General features: G+C 48.7%; 1 protein-coding gene across 1 annotated transcript in view; it reads left to right on the top strand.

Annotated features, from left to right (window-relative positions):
* The window catches only part of Mp (collagen XV/XVIII-type protein multiplexin), a 383,840-nt gene that overhangs the window by 299,798 nt on the left and 62,607 nt on the right, over window positions 1-21,435 (top strand). The window contains exons 12-16 of the mRNA XM_050168496.3: window positions 643-741; window positions 9,025-9,144; window positions 10,143-10,205; window positions 13,104-13,214; window positions 16,302-16,388. Coding sequence (XP_050024453.2) covers window positions 643-741; window positions 9,025-9,144; window positions 10,143-10,205; window positions 13,104-13,214; window positions 16,302-16,388 — 480 coding nt within the window. The remainder of the gene's footprint in view (window positions 1-642; window positions 742-9,024; window positions 9,145-10,142; window positions 10,206-13,103; window positions 13,215-16,301; window positions 16,389-21,435) is intronic.

Raw genomic sequence — 21,435 nt, forward strand, 5'->3', positions numbered from 1 at the left:
TACATGTGATAACCTTTACTAAGAGGCCTGGTGCGGAGGTTGCAGGCCACGCGCTTCCCGCTACTCCATTTCGCTTGCACTATTTCGGCTAAGGCGCCCATGCGTGATGATGATTACTCAAAACAATACTGATTAGGATGAAAAAAAAAGAAAAAAATAACCGAGTGGTGGAATACTTGATGTAACACATAAGAACGACGTTCCAATAAAAACTAAAAGGAAATTCAAATGCATTCACACTCAGTACAAAAAAACAAAAAATACAAAAAAAAGCAAGAAAATGATAATTTGTGAATACAATGTCAGTGAAGATAAGAAAAAAAAAATCGTAACGCATGTACCCTCGCCGCCGTAAACTACATTGTGCTAACCTTTGAAAACAATGGCTGAATGTCATCGGGGGCAGTTTCCAAAATTATGTTTGTCGTCGTACAATCCTCGTGTTCAACACAATGGTATCTGAATGCATTATAGGTGGGCGTTGGAGCAGGGGTACGAAAGGGGATACGATAAACATTGACGCGCAACATTTACAACTGATGTTCGCTGTTGGTGACACTTGGTTCCTGCTCTGTTTTTTTCAGCCCTGTTTGCGCACATGTTTTGCTCACTTCTGTCGCTACGTTCCTCCTCATATCGCAGGGACCACCCGGTCCACGCGGGGAACAGGGTCTGGCGGGCTTGCCTGGTCTTCATGGACCGAGGGGACCCATGGGACCAGAAGGACCGCAGGGACCGAAGGTGAGACTGCAGCCGAGGCCACAACAAATTCGAAAAAAAATATACAGAAAGCGTTGTTTTAGGGAAAGGAGAGTAAGCGTCCTCTGCAACACTACGCGACGACAGTATAAAGAAATGGCCAACATCTTTTTCCTATTATGTCAATAGAAAACTGACAATTAACAATTTGGTTAAACAGTTGTTTTCTAATGAGCAATGAGCCACCGCGGGAAAATAGCCCACTGAAGGGCCGGCTATCACAGTCATGGAAAATAAGTTACTGGCACCGGGCAAGAAGAACGGTGCATGACGGACAGAATTCAGGCACAATGGAAGAAGTGGGAGGCTGCCTCATAAGTTCTGTGCGATAATAAAATTCCGTTCGAATTGAAAGGACAAGATTGCAAGTGTGACTAGTAAGGATACGTGGACCCAAAAGACTGCGATGACCAAATCTACCCTTCAGAAAGTATTATTCATACCATTATTCTTGTAATAAATTGAAACAATTTCCTTGAGTAAAGCAGAAAAATATCACGGCATTTACAATATATCAGTTTGCTTCGTGTATAAAGGTCAGCGAGTGGACGGTCAAAGGAGCGACGAGGCGACGCAGAATGAGAAGAAAAACAGGAGGAAAGGAGGGGTAAAAGTTTGCGCCTGACTAGCTACTTAACTTTTGGGCAAGATGGGACAAAAAGATAACAGTCAGTGTGTATTCCTCATCTGTTTACTTGCTCATCGCAGTTGACATCGCGGCCGCTTGTGTGCGTTTGTTACTTTCTTTACAAACTCAATTTGGTACGACTTACCATTGCCTTTGATATGTTCGTGTGTCTATAGGACTATGTGCTGTGGATTTTTGGCCCTATGGCGTTGTTTTTCTTCGTTTTCTTACTACATATATTATTTATATTGTTGTATCTGCTATGCGAAAAGGAGTAGCCGTCACAATTATAGGGTGACTATATATACCTATTTTTCCTTTATTTTCATTTCAATAAAGAAAAGGAGAAAATTGTCAATTGACGCACGCATACGGAGGAACATTCACTAATGATTTCAAAGATGGATAATACTCGCCGTTGCCTTCAAAAAACGAATTAGCGCTGGGGGCTTTGTCAGTAGCCAGGTTTCCAGGATCGTTTCTTCCATGAACGGCTTATCGTATGAGCAGCTGAGACACAGTTCTGGGTGAAACTCCTTTCCCCTCTAAAGAAGGCAGGGTCACAGCAGAGACATTTTAAGACGATAACTTACGTTGTCACTTCCCCGACCTTGCACCGGGTTTGTTGTCTCTGTGGGATTCTAGGGTTCCATATAGACGCCGACACAATGCTTAATGCCGAAACATTCTTCACCTTTCCTAGCAACTTTGGTCCGGTGGCCTGTCTGGCCTCGTCAGTACAGAAAAAAATGTCTCCGGTGGTCGGATTTCACCTAGGAGAACCCAGCTCAGCTGGCGGACGTTTTACCCATTCGTCAGGTCACCTTGCAACCTACAAGAGTGCCACGTGACACTGCCATTTCGACTCGAACCGAAGGAGCTGGTGACATCACGGTGAACGACCAGAGCGGTACCCGACTTCATGACGGTGCCGAAGGCGGGCTCGCTGTAGTCTCGGGCAGGTTCAAAGTGGGTGCATCACGTTCACACCTTGGATGATAGTATTTATTACAAAATGGACGTGCCGCACCAACGCCACGCGTCTCATGGTGGGACAAAAACGGCGCCTTTGAGAGCGCAGCTCTTAGGCGCCCGTTCCTGCGTTGAGCGTCGGCGTGCCTCGGCGTCGTACCTCGTAACGATGCAAATGTGCACATGGAAAGATGAAAGCGAACGCGGAGCGCAGTGGGAGATGAAAGAAGAGAGCGCGAGGAGGAAAGTGGAGGAGGAGGATACAGTGAAAACATGAGGTGGAAAGTGGAGGAGGAGCGGAGTGTAAAGGGCCTGCGCACGCGCTCAGTTGCCGGCGGCCACGGCATCCGCAGCCGCGTAGGCGATCTCATCTGCGCTTCCGAGTGGTGGACCAGGGCGACGTGAGGTGGGCAGAGCTACGCTCGTCCGCGGCGTCAGCGGCTGAAGTCAGCACGCAGTACCAACGCGTTTGACAGGGATCACTTCTCCTGCAAGGAGCAGTGACGCTCCTTTTGGTGTTGTCGCCGCTGACACTGGGGGCACTATTTCACCGCGGCGAAGGGCCGCTCTCGTCGTTGGATAAACGAAAGCGTGAGAAGAAAAACGTGGCGCCACGCAAAACAGGCTGTGTGGAGACGATGGTGTTGGAATCGTACCGCTGGCACGAGTTGTTGGGGACTCGGTGTTGACGCCCGTTATTGCCAATGGGTCGCAAGCCCCAAGGGTAGCGTTGGCCTGGCGGCCTGGGGCACTGGAAGCATCCGAAGGTCCCGGCAAAGCAAGAGAAGACTGGTAACAGAACAACTTGTTTATTCTAACATAGCAAAAGAGCGGCCGGTCAGTTCGACCGAAGTGGAGAGACGGGAGAGCTCGTAACTCAGCAGTACAAATCGGAGCCTCCCTCCTGGCGTCCGGGGGCAGCTGCTCTTATACCCTCGGCGTCGCGGTCCAAAAGAGAAGGTCACGGGATGAAGGTCACGGGATGAAGGTCACGGGACGGCGGAGCATGACCCCACGACGGCGCGAACTGTCGGGCCGAGAGACCTGCTGAACCGAGTGTAGTGACGCATCGCCAACCCTCACCCACACGACGGCGCGAACAGTTGAGCCGAGAGACGTCCAGGCTCCTCATTCGGGGAACTCCGCTCCCCGGCTGCCGCGCTTTGACAAGCGAGGGCACACACACACACACGCACACACGAAGACACGTGGCACTGAAACACGCCTGGACACGCTTGGCGGGTAGGCGTTGCGGCGGCGTTGGACGGGCCAAAATGTCCGCCGCTTTGAACAAAGCCCCGGCGTCCGTTGCATCCGCGCCGGCATTACCGCGCGTTGTAGGCGAAACGTAACAGACCGCCCCGCCGGGGGAAGGAGATCCCGAAGGTCAGGGGACTGCATCCGCTGTCCGGAGGGATGTCGCTCGATGATGCTCATAACCGAAGTTGGGCTTCCTTGGGCGTTTCTTGAGCGCAGCGCACAGAGAAGGCCTCGTTCTCACGTTCAGGTGCACACAGGACACTGCAAAGTGACTTCGGGAGAGTTGACATTTTTGTTCTCGTTTCCGGCAAGCGTTAGAACCACGCCAAAAGTCAACCGCTCAGTCAGCAAGCACGGCACAACCCTCACTAAGCCCTGCCAGGCTCTTTCCCCTTTTATACTGCTGCCTAGTTCCTTACAGTAGTTTAGCAGCACTCAGAACGCGTCCACAAATCGGAAAATTGCATTTAGAAAGCACATCATCACTTTGAAACACTACACAAAAGCAATAGGTTAAAAATCCTGCCTCAGGAAGAAAAACATCAGTAACAAGCAATTTTGAGGCTGATTCCCACGTTAGGGGCTTCGACTTAAGCCATCGGCGTTACCGTTGAGACTCCCCTTTTTGTAACGCACCTCAAAGGAATATTGTTGCAAAGCGAGGCTCCAGCGCAGGAGGCGGCCATTTTTGGGAGAGATGGTCTGCAGCCATTGGAGAGGGCAGTGATCCGTTTCAATGATAAACCTCGAGCCGGCTAGGTAACATGACAATTTCTGAACGGCCCACACGATACACGCACACTCTTTCTCGGTGGCGCTATACGCCTGCTCACGACTGGTCAGCTTACGACTAGCATACAGGACGGGGTGTTCTACTTCTCCATTTTCCCGTTGGCACAGTACAACGCCCATGCCTCGCTCACTAGCATCACACTGAACAACGAACCCTTTTGTGTAGTCGGGCGATCGTAGCACAGGCTGGCTTGTTAGGGCGCTCTTTAGGGCGCTAAAAGCTCTTTCCTTCGTCTCATCCCAGACGACTGTTTGCGGCTCTGTCTTTCTTAGAGCATCCGTCAAGGGAGCCGCGATATCAGAGTACCTGGGGATGTACCTCTGATAGTAGCCGGCGACACCTAAGAACGACCGAATATCGGTCTTCGTGCGCGGTTGCGGGAAGTCTCGCACAGCGGCCACCTTTATTTCAGAGGGGCGGCGTCGACCCCGACCAATCACGTGTCCGAGGTAGACAACCTCGGCCTGTGCTAACTGGCACTTGGGAGCCTTGACTGTCAAGCCCGCATCGCGCAGGCGGGTTAGCACTGCCCGCAAGTGCGCCATATGTTCCGGCCAGGATGCGGAGAATATCGCTACGTCGTCTAGATACGGTAAAGCGAATTCTTGCTGTCCCCGCAACACTTTATCCATGAGGCTTGAAAAGCAGTATGGCGCGTTCTTCAAACCAAAACTCAAAACTTTAGGACGGAATGTCCCCATTGGTGAAATGAACGCCGCATACCTACTAGCCTCTTCTGTAAGTGGAACCTGCCAATAACCCCTGACAAGATCTAGGGTGGAAATAAACTGAGCGCTACTCACTCTCTCCAGGCGCTCCTCGATGTTAGGGATCGGATAAATTTGATCCTTAGTGATGGAATTAAGCCTGCGGTAGTCGACGCAAGGACGAGGTTCCTTGCCCGGTACCTCAACTAAAATCAAAGGGGAGGTATAATCACTCTCACCCGCTTCAATAACACCGAGCTGTAGCATTTTCTTTACCTCAGCCTCCATAATATCGCTCTGGCGGGGTGACACCCGGTACGCCTTGGATCGTACTGGCTCTGGGGAGGTAAGTTCTATGTCATGAGTAAGGACAGAAGTCTTACCAGGCCTCTCAGAGAACAGACCTTGAAACTCTTGTAAGAGCTGGTGTAGTTCGGTTTTCTGCTCAGGCGACAGCGATGCTTTACTTACTAAGTCACTAATGACTTGATCGGTGTCTTTCCTGTTCGTCACTGAGCCTAGTCCCGGAAGCTCGACCGGAAGCTCTTCTAACTTTCCCGCATCGGGAATTTCCTCTCCAGTATCTGGTGCCTTTAACGCTACAGGCTCAATTTTATCCCGTTCGGGCGTGCTCTGAATACTAGCTTGCTGCGCCTCTGACCCTTTTTCATCGTTCAACAACGTCGGCCCCGCAACTACCGCCTTTGCAGCGAGCTCCTGAACCTTCGATCTGGTTAAGGCCTGAACGCTAGCCTCACCAAACAAAAGCCCCTTCTCGCGCAGGAGGTGATCGGACCTGTTCGAAAATAGGTACGGGTACTGGGGGGGCAGCATAGATGACACTGCGGCCTCCGTCTCAAGTGCTCCGAAAGGTCCTTCAATAAGCACTTTTGCTACCGGCAGACACACGCTATGAGCTTCCACTGCTTGCTTGATCCATGCGCACTCGCCCGTGAACATATCGGGTTCTACGTAAGAGGGGTGAACTACATCCATTGTAGCTGCGGAATCGCGAAGCACTCGGCACTCTTTCCCGTTCACGAGGAGGTCTCGCATGTAAGGCTCGAGAAGCTTCATGTTCTCGTCAGTGCTGCCTAATGAAAAAAACACGACTTTTGGTTTTGTTTCTGGGCACTGCGCCGAAAAGTGACCCGGCTTCTGGCACGTATAACACAGGCGCGCTTGCCTCGCCTCGAACCGCTTTCTGCGTTCGGCTTCGGCTGCCGCCGTCTCCTTACGTTCGGTCGGACACTGCGCCGAAAAGTGACCCGGCTTCTGGCACGTATAACAAACGCGCGCTTGCCTCATCTCGAACCGCTTTCTGCGTTCGGCTTCGGTTGCCGCCGTCTCCTTACGTTCGGTCGGACTGCTTTCACTCGCATCCGCACTACGTGTGTCCCCCTTTGCTCTCATGGGCGTGAACTTTGGCCTCTCAAACTTGGAGCCAAATTCACCCTTTTGACCGTCCTTAGCTCCGCGAGCCCGACGCGTCACAAACTCCTCGGCTAACTCAGCGGCTCTAGCCACCGTACTAACGTCTGGCCTATCCAAGACCCAGTACCGCACGTTCTCAGGTAACCGACTATAAAACTGTTCTAGCCCGAAACACTGCAGAACTTTCTCGTGGTCACCAAACGCTTTCTCTTCTTTGAGCCACTCCTGCATGTTTGACATAAGCCTGTACGCAAACTCTGTATATGACTCACTTCTGCCTTTCTCATTTTCCCGAAACTTCCGACGGAACGCCTCCGCTGACAGCCGGTACTTTTTTAGCAGACTCGACTTCACTTTGTCGAAATCCTCTGCCTCCTCTCTCTCCAAGCGAGCGACTACGTCGGCCGCCTCGCCGGGTAGCAAAGTGAGCAAGCGCTGTGGCCACGTTTCCCGAGAGAACCCCTGCTTCTCGCACGTTCGCTCAAAGTTAACCAGGAACAAACCAATGTCCTCTCCAAGCTTAAACGGCCGCATCAGGTCAGTCATTTTGAACAATACTCGTTCTCCTGCACCGTGTGCCTGACTTCCATTACGAGCGCGTTCCATCTCTAACTCGAGACGCTTCATTTCCAAAGCGTGTTGACGGTCGCGCTCTCTTTCTTTCTCTTGTTGCTCTTTACGTTCGCGCTCATCTTTCTCTTTCTGTTCTTTAAGTTCGCGCTCCTGTTTCTCTTTTTGTTCCTCCCTCTCCTCAATGGTCTCAAGGCATTCCGACAGCTCGTCATCCTCAGCTTCTAACTCAAGAATAGCCCTTAGCAGTTCTGGTTTTCTGAGTTTGTCTGAGACATCCAGACCCAACTCTCTCGCAAGCTCCAGCAATTTCGGTTTGCGCAACGACTTCAAATCCATGGCTGCTCTGAATGCTGCTTTCTCTACTGCCTACTATTGTCTTGCCGCAAACTAACCCGGTAGCAACGACAACCACAATTACCAGCTCTGTTTCTAACACTAACAAAAGCCTGGCAAAACTCAGAAGAAGAAAGTCCCGCACTCACCAAACCTCGCAGCCAAGACTTCAGCGCAGTCGTTCCGCTGCAGGCAACCAGTCATCACACAGGGCTCGTTGCGCTGCTCCCGGATGGTCGTTGAGCTGCTCAGCATACAGTCAACCGCATCTCTTCGCTGCTGGCCTCCGTTGTCGCGATCTCACCGCTGGCAACCAGATGTTGGAATCGTACCGCTGGCACGAGTTGTTGGGGACTCGGTGTTGACGCCCGTTATTGCCAATGGGTCGCAAGCCCCAAGGGTAGCGTTGGCCTGGCGGCCTGGGGCACTGGAAGCATCCGAAGGTCCCGGCAAAGCAAGAGAAGACTGGTAACAGAACAACTTGTTTATTCTAACATAGCAAAAGAGCGGCCGGTCAGTTCGACCGAAGTGGAGAGACGGGAGAGCTCGTAACTCAGCAGTACAAATCGGAGCCTCCCTCCTGGCGTCCGGGGGCAGCTGCTCTTATACCCTCGGCGTCGCGGTCCAAAAGAGAAGGTCACGGGATGAAGGTCACGGGATGAAGGTCACGGGACGGCGGAGCATGACCCCACGACGGCGCGAACTGTCGGGCCGAGAGACCTGCTGAACCGAGTGTAGTGACGCATCGCCAACCCTCACCCACACGACGGCGCGAACAGTTGAGCCGAGAGACGTCCAGGCTCCTCATTCGGGGAACTCCGCTCCCCGGCTGCCGCGCTTTGACAAGCGAGGGCACACACACACACACGCACACACGAAGACACGTGGCACTGAAACACGCCTGGACACGCTTGGCGGGTAGGCGTTGCGGCGGCGTTGGACGGGCCAAAATGTCCGCCGCTTTGAACAAAGCCCCGGCGTCCGTTGCATCCGCGCCGGCATTACCGCGCGTTGTAGGCGAAACGTAACAATGGATACGATATGGCGCCATAGTAGCGCGAGTCGTCTGTATGGAAACAAAGTGCTGCATGAGCGGAGGCCTGTCAGCGGCGGCTGCTGTGAATCGCGCCCACGCGTCACCCACGCGCTGCCTCTCGCGATCTCCCGATTAACGAGGCAGTCATCCCAAACTTCGCTCCATTTGTTTTGTGCAGTGTGCTGCACAAAACAGATTGTCCGCGCCAGATACAATACTCACAGCGTTATCTTCCTAATGTAAACCGTGTATCTATTAATCATAATACAAAATATATTGACAGGCGAAATGAAAACACGTACAGAGCTGCGCTCAAATTTCGCATTAGGGAGTATTACCGTCACCAGTCAATTTTCGAGTTAATATTATTGGGTCTACTAGCAAATTAGCGTGTCGGATACGTGGTTTCTGATATTTTTTCATTAAAAGAAAAGTCTTCGAAATCACTACGTTTAAAAAAAAATCGTTTATTCCATGTTATTTCGGTAGGTGCATGCTTGATATGATACGTGAGATTTTTCAATTGCAGGGTGAACCCGGAGTGGGCCTGCCAGGACCTCCCGGTCCACCAGGTAGCGTGTACGCCGTGCCACGAGACAGTGAGCTCGAGTTTGGCAGCAGCAGTCTCTCATACCTTCCTGGACCAAAGGTGAGCGCACCGTTCATGGCACACGCTGTTGATGCGGTTGCTGATCAATGCTGCACTTAGCTGATAGCGGTCACATCGCACTTCAGTGAGATACCTGAGCCTCAGGGACGCCTTCTGCAGTCTCAGAATGAACACTCTGTTGAAATCGCGCGTACCGTTTTTGCTGTTCAAGACGGGCAGACGGAAAAACGAAGGCTTCAAAGCTAAGCTGTGTGCGCTTGTCGTGACTACCTTTTTCTCCGGTCATGCTTGTGCGGGTGAACTCCCAGCTCATTCGCTTGCGTGCCTTTTGCAAGATGTACGATAGAGGAAGATGTCATAAAAATACAAATGTAATTACGCATCAAGAACATCAAGTTATCGCTTAATGTCTGTATACATGGCCGAACAGCCATTAGTGGGACATCATTTTTCTGTGAAAGCAACTTACAGCTATCAAGCGGATCTGTGCGGCGTTGGATTCGTGCAATAACATTACGAGTTGCATTATAAATAAGCACAAAAATTAGGCGAGAATACTAAATCTGGCAACTGGCTTATTACATTTCTATATCGTAACCGAGGCCTGTATTCACAAAATGCTTTTACGCGTAGCAGTGTTCGTGAGAGCAAATTCCAGCCAATCCTGGTGCTCGTCACATTATTGGCGAAGGCGGTCAGACAGTGGCAAAAGAGCGCTTAGGAACGAAAAGCTTTGTGAATTCGGCCACATGTCTTTTGGCTACGCAAGCTGAAAGTGTGGCATGCTCAAGGTAATAAGTGGCTGTGCATAATGTACCACGCTATCGGGAATACGCAGGTACTAACAGCCACGGCGCAAGGAAAATTCGCTGTCTTTGCTAATACTGGTGTATAAATGCATGCACGACGACGTAGGCTCTCACTTCCTTTGTTGTCAGCTTAGGTTAACACTGTTCGTTCAGACCTAAATAAAAAGCTCTATGAGAAGCGAGCTTGTTCTAATGAATTGTGCAGTAAAATATGCGCGTTCGTTACAGGGCGATAAAGGAGACAGGGGATTTACTGGACCACAGGGACCACAAGGAAGAATGGGCCCCAAGGTGATCACTCACTTTTCCACACACAGTTCCTGCCTCTCATTTTTGTGTGCATTCGAGTTGTTTCTTGTAGCGCATATTCGAATTTAACCATTTCGACGTCTCTTGGGGTTTGCGATCCCTTAATTGCTGCTAAACTAAATAGCACCGTCACTACAGCATTCTCATTTGGCTGCGAGAAATTCTCGAGATAACTCACATCCACAATAGCTCGCAATACGCAAGAAGGAAACCATACTTCGTAGCTTACGCGATAAAATCTTTCAAATTAATCCATTTTGCAAGCTCCGCGTTGCGTGCGCGTGGAGCGACAGACGAGGGCATATCCTGCGTGTTGCTGGGCAGCCCGCTATGTGCATTTGAAAGGCCGCAGCTGCAGCGCTGCAAACTTAAGAGCGCTGGGCAAGCGTCCGCTGTAAAAAAATATGAGGTTTTACGTACCAAGACCTCTTCCTGATTACGAGGCACGCCGTAGTGGGGGACTACAGAAATTCGGACCACCTGGAGTTCTTTAACGTTCATCTAGATCTAAGTACACGGATGTTTTCGCCCCCATCAAAATGCAGCCGCCGTGGCCGGGATTCGATCCTGCGAAGCGTGGAAGATGCCTAAGGTGGACTGGCATCACCAATTCGTACCCGCCGTTGTCGCCGCCCGGTAACCCGCGGCTAATATTTGTTAGTCCAAATTATATCGGTTTAGCGTCGCGCGTGAGAGACCATAATATTTATTTATTGTGTATACTCTTTTCCGTGGTCCTTGTTTTTAAAACGAGGGATTATGTGAGTAGGGCGTCATTTACGTGAACTTACCGGCCGAGGTCGAGTCGGAAGTGAGCCTGGCGCAGCCCGAGTGCTGCCCGACCTGACCGCGGTCTTGCCAAGCCGGTCGGGCGCAAGTTGGCGCACAGAATTCAATTAGGCGCTCGCTCGGCCCGAATTGCTAGCGATTACATGAACCAGACGACCGGTTTTCGACCCGACAAAGCCTACTCGATCCGACCTTGCCGGGTTTGTGTAAATGTAGCTTAATAGGCGTAGACCGTGTGGACAATGGCGTGCTGGCATAGCAGACGGCACAGAAGGTTCGTAACGACACAAGGAAAATGGAGAAGACGAATGCATTGCTATTGTCCTTCTTCTCCTTCGATTTCAACAGTAATCTTAACCAAACAAAAAAATTGAAACTTGCGCTTTCTTGAGACCACGAAAAATTCAAGCCTGTTGAGTTCTCCCCCCCCCCCCCCCCCAAAAAAAAAAAACGTTTTTTTTTTTCTTGCCGATCCTTACAACTCCAGCACTTCTTCCTGACGTTGGGCTAAGCATCCAGTTTATGTAATTTTTCAAGCATCTGGACCGGTGTAAATGGCGCACAAACTCAGAAGTGGGTTTTCTGTTCGTCTGTCCTTTCTTCTGCATCATGGTCGTCGTCAGGCCGGCTTATGCCATCGTCAGCCTCACACACAGCCAAGAAGAAGCCAAGTTTGCACATCACCACTAGCTATATCCTTGTAATACGGAAATACATTTCTACACCAAATAACCTTAGAACAACTTGTTAACATTTATTTCTGGTCATGGAGAGCACATTTGTAAAAAAAATGCAATGGCATAGAAACTGAAAACCTAATTAGTACAGCAAATTATTATTTTAAAAATTATTTTGCAGAACTATCCTCAGCTAAAAACTCGCTCCAGCATAATCAAAATGCAACTGTACGCTATAAAATAAATTTATTAAATAAATAAAAGAAAACTACAATCATGCGTAGACGGACAACATCCCAGCTTCAGCTTTTGCAGGTCCGGGCTGCCCGACGTCGAGCGTATCTGAGATTAGAGTGCTCGCAACGAAGGTCTGGACTTCGTTGTGGCTGGACGGGCTACAATCGGCTGGATGCGGCAGTAATACCCCCGCCTACAGGAACCGCACAATGACAGCCTTATCACGCGTCGCATCACCAATTCCGTCTGCGCAGTTGCATCTCCCGGCGTATCGTTAATCTGTCAGTGGATACCGTCGCCCGTGGCAATATTGACGGCAACGAAGAGGCGGACCGACTGGCATGTCGGACTAGTGTGCGCGGTCATTCGTCCAGAAGTTTCCTGCCAACTAGATGATGTTCGTCTGCTGATCCGCCTCACTTGCTCGGACCCTGATCAGCGAGTTTCAGTTGCAAGATAATTTCCTCCGCCTGTTCGTGGGCGTGGTTTATCTCGCGGCTTTAGACCTTTACTACTGAAGCTTCCTGCAGGGTTTGTCATGGGGGCTGAACGATTGCACCGATAAGGGCGGGCATTCACTGCAACCCGAGCTAACTGCGGGGCAACAGAAACACTGAGTCATTTAAGATTTGACTCTCCCTCCTTTCAGTACGCAGCGATTTGAGCTTTACAGAAACTACCGATCACTTGGATTATCAACTGCTACAATGGACGACATTATAATTCCCATTGGCCGGGCATCCAAACACGATCAAGTACACAAAGCCCTCTATCATTTTTGAAGGCGAGAAATCTATAGTCCCGACTATAGCCACCGTTCTGCTCCAATTTTTGTGCTAAGTCGTGGACCGTTTGCCGGACGTTAAGTGCCGCCCGATGAGTGAGTGACGCACATGCGTGTTTTTTTGTTCTTCACCCACCACCCTCCAGCATTTATTGTTATTTTCTCTCCCTCTTAATATTTATCCTGTTCTTCATTCACTATTGTTTTTCTATGTGCCTTTTCTCTTCTAGAGCCGGCAGGCGTTGTGCCCTTGCTGGTGGCAGCTTCCAGATAGCTCTCTTCTTTTTCTCTGTGATTGTTTTGATGTGTACAAAGCAAATAAAAGCACAATTTAAATAAACGCTCGCTCGTGCCGGTTGTTTGGACAGGCGACTCAAACTCTTTATTTTGCAGGGTGAGCCTGGACTGGACGGCATCCCCGGTGCGGCTGGATCTAAAGGAGATCGTGGTGAACCGGGTCTCATTAACTACCAGGAATTCGAAGGGAAAACTGTCATATTAGAGGTGAGCATCTAAAATGCTTCTTTTGTCATTGAAATATAAAGTGTGCTGTTTATCACAGGGCTACAAGCGCCAGGGATTTTCTTATACAGGTCGTTAAACGTTACGAATGTAGACAGCAGGAGCTTCACTGAGCACTCGAAACGATTCCAAGCGGAACATTTTCATTTTGCACTTGCATTCGGAAAACATTTTGTCCGCAAGGTCTGTGTCACTGGCTGTTTCTTTTTCTTTTCTTTTACAAATTATCGCTACCCTAATGGCTTTGTTAGGTCGTGTCGCGGGACCGGATTTGCAAAGCCACGCATGTTCCGTTTTAAACGAATGCGATCGCAACTCATTGCATTCACCAGGGCGTGAATTTAATGCAATGCACCAACTTTTACACGAAGTGCACGAAGTCTTCAGTGGCAATGAAGGAGAGCACCTGCCTGGCTCTATTGTAGCGATGCGTTAGACGTTTGTACGCATTCTCCCGAGCCACATTGTCCCTCTGGATAATGCAAACGCAACACGTGCATAGCGCAATAATAACGCGTTGCATAACACAATACATTTACGAAGCGCACCATCCTCGCTGGTAATAATTCGATTCGCTAGAAAGGTGATGGTATGCGCTATGGTCGCTCTAATTTAAACATGATGCTGCACTTACAAGAACGGTTCGTAAGAACAGCCGGCAGAAGATGGTGATACGCGGTGATATGACACTGAATGTGCCACTCAACTGTTAGCTCTGAACTGCTTTCAGTAGCGGAAATCTTTCTGCATTCAACCGAATTCCTGAAGCAAGGGCTGAACACGTGGGCTGCACTGAGTTTTTTAGAAGAATGAAGCACTGTTGGCCTGAATGTTGCTGGCGGATTCGAGTACAGTAAGACAACAGCTGTCAACCTACAATACGCAGGTTGACAGCTACATATTGCAGCACGTTTACTAAGTGTTGGTCCAGTCTTGATGCAGTCTTCCGAAGTTTTCGCTGCTTATTATAAAACGAAATTGAGACAGCTGACATTTCTGACCAAAGGCTGCCCACTCATTGTATCGGTGCTAATCTTTAGGCGTTGTGAATTGGCTGCACGGCGCAACGAGATAGCGGTGATAGCCAAAATAATACCGCGGATGTATTCTAATGCTACTCAAGTAGTGCCCAGATTAAGTCATCACAGTTATTTCTCAGGCTAATCAGATGATGATATAAATAGATCAAGCAAGAACACATCGCATTGCAGTGGTTCACCTTATTAGTATAATACTCATATTGCTTATTGGGAAAGGTACAGGTGATACCACTCGGCCAGACGGTTGTTCACTTGCCCGACAGCAGGTAACTCTTTTTGACAGATTTCGAGCAGGTCTAGTTGGTCTATAAGGAACAATGGCCCGGGTTCACAAACTAAACATAAGTTGTGTGAATGGCTTCGGGAATCCGTTGCAAGGGCTCTGAAAATGCCTCGCGTAATGTATTTCTCAACTGCCCCAGACACCCTACACTACACAAGAGCCAGACTCAATTCATCCGCATGGGCCGGTCTCATTCGCAAAATTGATGGGGCCTTGGCAATCGAAAACAACACAGCGTGAATTCAACACAGCGTGGAGCATTGAAGGCACGCGAACATTTAATCGAATACACAAACATAATTAACATCTACTAGGTGTACAACTGCGTAGCGACCACAATGTAACCACAACCCGCTGCCTATATTTGTGTCTACGTTAATTATGTCGTACTCTCTATTTTTTTTCGTTTTCTGTGATTATATTCGCTTTTTACGCTCGTATCTCTAGCTGTGCATTATTACACATGTGTATCTTCTTCATCCGTTCGTCTACTCCTCTCAGACTGCATCGCGACCTTGTTTTGGAACTCTGCATACGCGCATATGTAAAGACTAAGTGTTGTTCAACTTTTCCTCGCCCTTTATCTGAATATGTTGACGTGTGTAAAGAGCTGTATGCTCTACTTTTTTTTTTTTTTTGACCCGGTGACTTTATGCAGCGAAGTTGTATATGGCTAGCCGATTCGTCTGTCCGTCCGTGCGTCTCTCGCCTGTGCGCCGAAAACTGCTCCGGCGCAACCCCATGCGCGTGCGCGACAAAAAAAAAAAAAAAACAGAAAGATAGGCGCGCGATTCGCTACGGCAGTAGTGACGTCGTTCTCCGTCGCAGACGAGCGCGCACGCAGGAGTTTATCTCCGCGGCCCAAATGGGTAGGCCATGCGTCATACGTGCTCCTGAGGAGTAGGCAGCTTTCGATGAGCAGCGCCGCGAGCAGAAGCGGGAACGAGCTCGTCTACGCCGTCCCGATGCTGCAGCCCGGGCACAAGAATAGGCTCGTTGCAGCCGAGCGCAAGCAGCAACTGCGTACCGAGGATCCGGCCGGCTACCAAGCCGTCTTTTAATAAACAGTCGGGATTAACCCAGTGATAAACACCGGGGCCGCACGTTTCAGCTTCGCTGGTTAGCCATCTGTACGGAGTGTTTTTGCGGGGATTTTTTATCTTACAAATTAATTTTCATTAGTTTTAGTGTTATGCGAAAAGGAGTAGCGATCACCATTTTAGGGTGACTACATCTTTTTCTTTTATTTTATTTTCAATAAAAAATTCATCAGCTTCATTTGTACTGCGCCTATAAGCTAGACTAGCAAAACAGCACAACAAGGTAAATACCACATCACATTCAACGCAAAGTACAGTCGGCAGCCATAATATTCTATTCAAATCTGTGTGCGTAAAAGACAGTGTAATATCTGAAAGTGTAACATTCTTCTGGGTAGGTCGTTTCGTTTTTTTTTTTTTAATCAGAATGTCTGCACACAGCTTAGGTACGTGTGACAGCCCTTGAATAGAGAAGAGCAACACAGCTATACAACGACAAGTTTTTAATGAGGACAGCTTCGTATTCTGGTGTCAGTTTCCTATTTTTCGCTTCCGCGCGTATACAAGAAGGTGCACGAACCAACTTGCTCCATTTATTGCTTCACGGATTATGTGCCTCAAAACAACAGTAAATGATGACGTCAGTGCTACAGGAGCTGCGTTTCAGTGCAACATGGCCAAACAATGTGACCTTTTCGTCTTGCAGAAGGGCGAGAAAGGCGAACGCGGCCGCCGGGGACGCAGGGGCCCGCCTGGACCTCCGGGAGCCCTCGTCGACGAACACGGAAGAATGGTGGGTCTGCTTGCAGTGGTGACTGCAGGGCGTCAGTCTCGTCATTGGCTAGTCTTACTGGCTATAGTAGTGAGGCGTCATGCTTTTATGTCAATCGGCCAACATTTACATGACGTTAGGGTGGGTAGGTGCGTGTGAATTACGTCATCTAGTTACTGACCACTTTGATGTGACAGAGTAGCCAACGAAGATGGCGGCATATCATGACTGTTTATGGGGTTGAAAATTCTAACCGGGCCGCTATGGCGCCCTTCTCGGTCGATAACATTTTGTGCCCTAAAACTTGGGTCTGCTACCTGGAGTAGGAATGCCGAGCGCCGTAGAGGAGCAGCTGCCTGCGTCGTCTGAAGCTTCATAAGTCACTTAGGGAAAACTCGTCGTATGCTTCGACTCTAGACCGACCTTAAGCACGCTGTGGGGGGATGTGTTTTAGGGTAACAGAAACATCCTGTTGGCCTGCATGCCTATAGGCTTTTGAAACATTGCGTGAATGCGCCGTGTTCATGCACTGTAAGAAAGCCACATGCTGGGCGTGCGTGTCGAGTGCCACTGCATGCAGACACACACAAAACCTGGCTCGGGCTTAGGCCGTAAAAGCATCAATCCTTGTGACTTACTACACCCGAGACAAAATGATAAAACCACGCCATTCAGAGCCATTTTCTGTAGCTGGCCCTGCTGCATGACGCAAGCTTGTAAAATATGTTTACAAATGTCGGCGACGACCCTCGCGTATCCTGCCTCTTTTCAGGGCCGGCCAGTCGCGGCAGACGCTGAGAAGCCACTGCAATTGTCGGCGCAACACTGACCATTCGCACGGCGCTGCGTAGAAAGCTTTGTCGCTTGCAATACTACAGTGCGTAGAGTTGGGCGCACTGCACTCCGTATTAGTGGCTAACAAGGTTTGTCATTATGGCATGGTTCAGATAACTACACTGCGCCAGACCAGAGAAGACCGCCGCGCTGTAGCCGCGCTTCTCACCAGCGCCGCAGTGCAATGTCAAAGGCGCTGAGAGCGAGAGAAAACCATTAGTCGGCGTTGTGTCCGCAGGGTAGGCTTCTCCGCAGCGCGGAGGAATCTTTGACGTCATTTTAAGCCGCCCGATGGCACTTGCCGAGTAGCGGCGCAGGATAAACAGTAGCGGAACGCTGCGCTCCTGCGGACGACTGCCGCCGAATGCTTCGTTTTGCAGTTATACTACATGCTGAGAGGAAAAACTTGAGAATTTTTAAATAAAGATCTGCTTTCTTATGACCTTTGTTTTTTGTTAGATATTGTAGATTAACAAATATAACCTCTGAGCAAAGTAATTCTCCAAGCATACTGTAATTTTACTGTTATTTTAGATTTTTTATCTATAACTGTTCAATGCCGGTATGAAGGCCCAGACCCACTATTCGGGTTATGTGAGGTAAGGTAAAAGTAGCTGGCAAACATTCTTCGGCGTTAACTGAAATAAATGGAAATGAACGTACAACAGGATCCTAAGCGCTCGATGTGGCGTGTGCGCCGAAGGCAGCTTGAGCAAAAATATATACAGTATATTTTGTTGAGCGTTAAGGTGGCGAAACTGCAGAATGGTGTATAAGCAGGCTTCAGCGTTATTTTTTTTTTTTTTTTTTGTATTGAAGGGCGATGCGCATCGAAATCGCCAATTGTTCTCCCGAAATTATTTTTTTTCGTTTTAGTACCAAAATTGCGCTGCAACATTCTATTTTCACGTGGAAAAAAAAAAGTCAAGTCGTTTCGCCAGCCAGAAGAGTGCGAAAAATGATTCTCATCCGGGTATTGTAGCTTAAACTAATTGTGCAGACCTCGCACACTGTGGGAATCGATGGTATGCGAAGCACTTTGCAGGTACCTGGCTACCCAGCATCGTCTGGGGTCCCTCAAAACGATGCCAGCTGGACTGTTCGACGTGTTCCTGTAAATTGAGCAGTTGCGTGTCTGGGCGTATACGTATCTGCGACGACAGCAGCGCGACGACGACCGCGTTGTAGGCGATCGTATGACGGCAATGACATGATTTATTCGCCAGCCGTTCGACGCAATCCTACGACAGGACTGTTGGGTTCTACATAGTGAACGAGCGGAAGCGAAAGAAACACCGATTGTGGCGTCATCAACCACTACGTGTTACACAATCGTACGAACGTATGGCTATTAATACATATTTAATGTGGAGTTTGTTCAAATGACTATGGCATTTGTACTTCGACGAAAAAAAATGTTAAAATTACTTGGGTGATCATAAAGTCTGCAATAAGTCGCACTGTCTCCACGTAGCCACGAGCCGAGGGCGCGGGATGACAACTCGGCCGCGGCGGCGGCAATTCGATGGGGACGTAGTGCAGAAAAAAGCGACCGTGTACCGTGCAATGGATGCGCGTTAGAGAACCCCACGTGGTCTAAATGATTCATAATCATATCACGGTGTTGGCATGTAAAACCCCAGAATCCAATTTTAATTTAACTGCTACGAGGAAAGTATTCGGCAAAGGTGGCCGGTCCCGGAGATGGCGCAGCGTAACAAGGCGCCTCAGAGCGCGAGCTGTCACAAGGAAAGAACACGAGAAACTGGCGCGGGATGCACCGCCCGATTCATGGCCGATCCCCCAGGGTGGGCTGTGCCATTTCACTGGGGAACAAGAACAAGCTGGCTGGCTTTTGAACGAGAGATGCCTGTGTTCTTTCGGGGTCTAATCAATAAAGAAAAAAAAAATGTGATTGGGCCGTAATAGCTAGATCACCCGGCCGCTATGGTCGACGGCATAGGTTCCATTCCCACATCGGTCAGACATAATTTCATTTTTCTTAAAGCGAGGCGAGGAAGGAACCCACACTCCGCGAAGTGCCAAGGATGAGGCAAAGAATGCTTCGCAATAAAATCCGTAAATTTAGGCACTTAGTGCTAGCTTCGGGAACCACGCAATTCGAAATCACGCGCCTCTTTCGCGATTCATTTTATTTTAAAGACCAGAGAAAGCCTTCTTTTCGTACTTTCATTTACATTTACATTTACATCATTTTCATACTTTAAGAGTGAATAGCGAAAAAAAAAAGGGGGGGGCGTGTAGTTGCCCCAAAGCAAGATTTGCTTCACTCACTGTTGTGGAGATGGCCACTTCTATTGCAATACTGTGGTTCTGCAAAGACTTCAAGGAAGTTTTTCAGGATTTAGGCGCCCTTCCATATCGGGCGTTGGTAGACCTGAGCAGCGAAAGAGACCAGATAAGAATCAAAATCAAATCTTGTCGTCGCAGTGTGGCAAAGAAAGCCCGGCACTCGCGCAGCAGAATAGTTTTGAAGCTGTACTTTAAAGACTGCTCCGCATTGTGGCAAAACATTTATGCACATTGATCATCTGCAATGTTTGCAGTTCATCTGCTTAGAAACCTTCAACTTCATTTTTCTCCTTCTTAGACTTTAGGTTGTTGTTACTGCTTATGCACAGGAATTCTTGCACTTAATTTGACTTGTGTAAATGTGTAACACATCAATGTCTAAATTTTGTTTTCCTGTTCGCCCTTCAGCCAGATATTCATAATGCGCACCAATACTTTAGCATCAAAAGAGGTGATGAACACTGTCGTTTTTCCTACGATTACCGCTTCACTTTATGTATATTTTACAGGGTGAACCGTAATACCGCTATCCGACACTTTATCCCCGCCTTTGAGGGTCATACCTATAACAACAACTTTCATCTCAGATACTGATACTTAACAAAAACATTGGATCACTTCTGGCTCTTTTCAAACATTCAGCAGTAATTGTGGGTCTGGTTTCTTTTTCTTCGTCTGTCAGTGCGTGAAGGAGGATTTTTTTTTCATTCAGTTTACATTTCCCTAAATCGTTGCGTAAGATCTGGTGACACGTATCGCTGGCTAACTTCAGATCTGTTGGTATCATGAGCAGAGTAGGACGGCGATCGTGGTGCAGTAGCTGTTTCACACATTGTGCATTTGCAGTTGTATGTAATGCTCACGGGCGGCGCTGACTCCGGGATCATCGTTCACCAAATCTCTGCCCTCCTGAAACCTTCAGTGCCATTCGAAGACGCGGCTTCTAGATCATGCCTCGTCAGCATAATGGGCCTGAATCATGCTCCATGTCTAACTGTGGGTTTTCCAACGAAAGCTTGATGTTACTTATCACCTCGGAATTTGTGGTCATCCCTTCACTCGTGTAACGTCCAACTAAATACGATTACAAGTTAAAAGTTGGTTCCTACACGCAGCACTTCCGCCAAGTGAGTTTACATAAAAATTACTCTAATGCTATATCTGCTCTGAGCATCCATTTATTGAGTTTGAAGAATGAAGAATCAACCTTGAAATGAAGAATCAGCCTTGAAACTTTCCTGACGAAAGGACGTCAAAATAAATGCAGGGTATCTCAGCTAACCGGGGCCAAGCAATTTAAAAAAGTGGTCTACGGGATACGATGATGGCACCAACGGTCTCTTGTTAGCAATCGCATTGTGCAAAATGGAGAAATTTGTCAACTATCATTGATGAGCTAATTGCCCTGGATGGTTTTTTACCATAGGGGCATACAATTGAAAATGACTCGAGTTAGTAATCAGCTAGCGCCCTTATCGAGCCAAGATCACGCTCGCTTCATGTTCGCCCTACGGCGAGGCATAATCAGTGACGTTACTCATGGGCGTCTACTAACGGCGTGACAGTTGCGCTCTTGGGCAGTTCAGTTTCGTTCTTCTGTGTGAAGCGGGCCCAGATTCAGTGCGCTGCAAAAATTATCAGCATTAACGTTTTGAATTTCTGGGAACGGGTATGAGCTCTTCGAATGAGCCGCATCAAGCCTTCCATTGGCATCAATCGCACGCCTGTTCTGGCTAAAAAATTTTCTCTAATTTGCATAGATACGTCTCTAATTACTACTTCGAATCATATTCAAATGTATGCCTTTGTGATAAAAGCAAACCGGAGCAAAACTTAGCGAACCTGTTGAAGAAAACTGATGCAATCCGTGGTTATGAGGGTGAACAGCGTTCCGAAATGAGTCGTCTTCAGCCACAAGGAT

Source organism: Dermacentor andersoni, chromosome 1, assembly GCF_023375885.2.
Source record: "Dermacentor andersoni chromosome 1, qqDerAnde1_hic_scaffold, whole genome shotgun sequence".
Lineage (NCBI taxonomy): Eukaryota > Metazoa > Arthropoda > Arachnida > Ixodida > Ixodidae > Dermacentor > Dermacentor andersoni.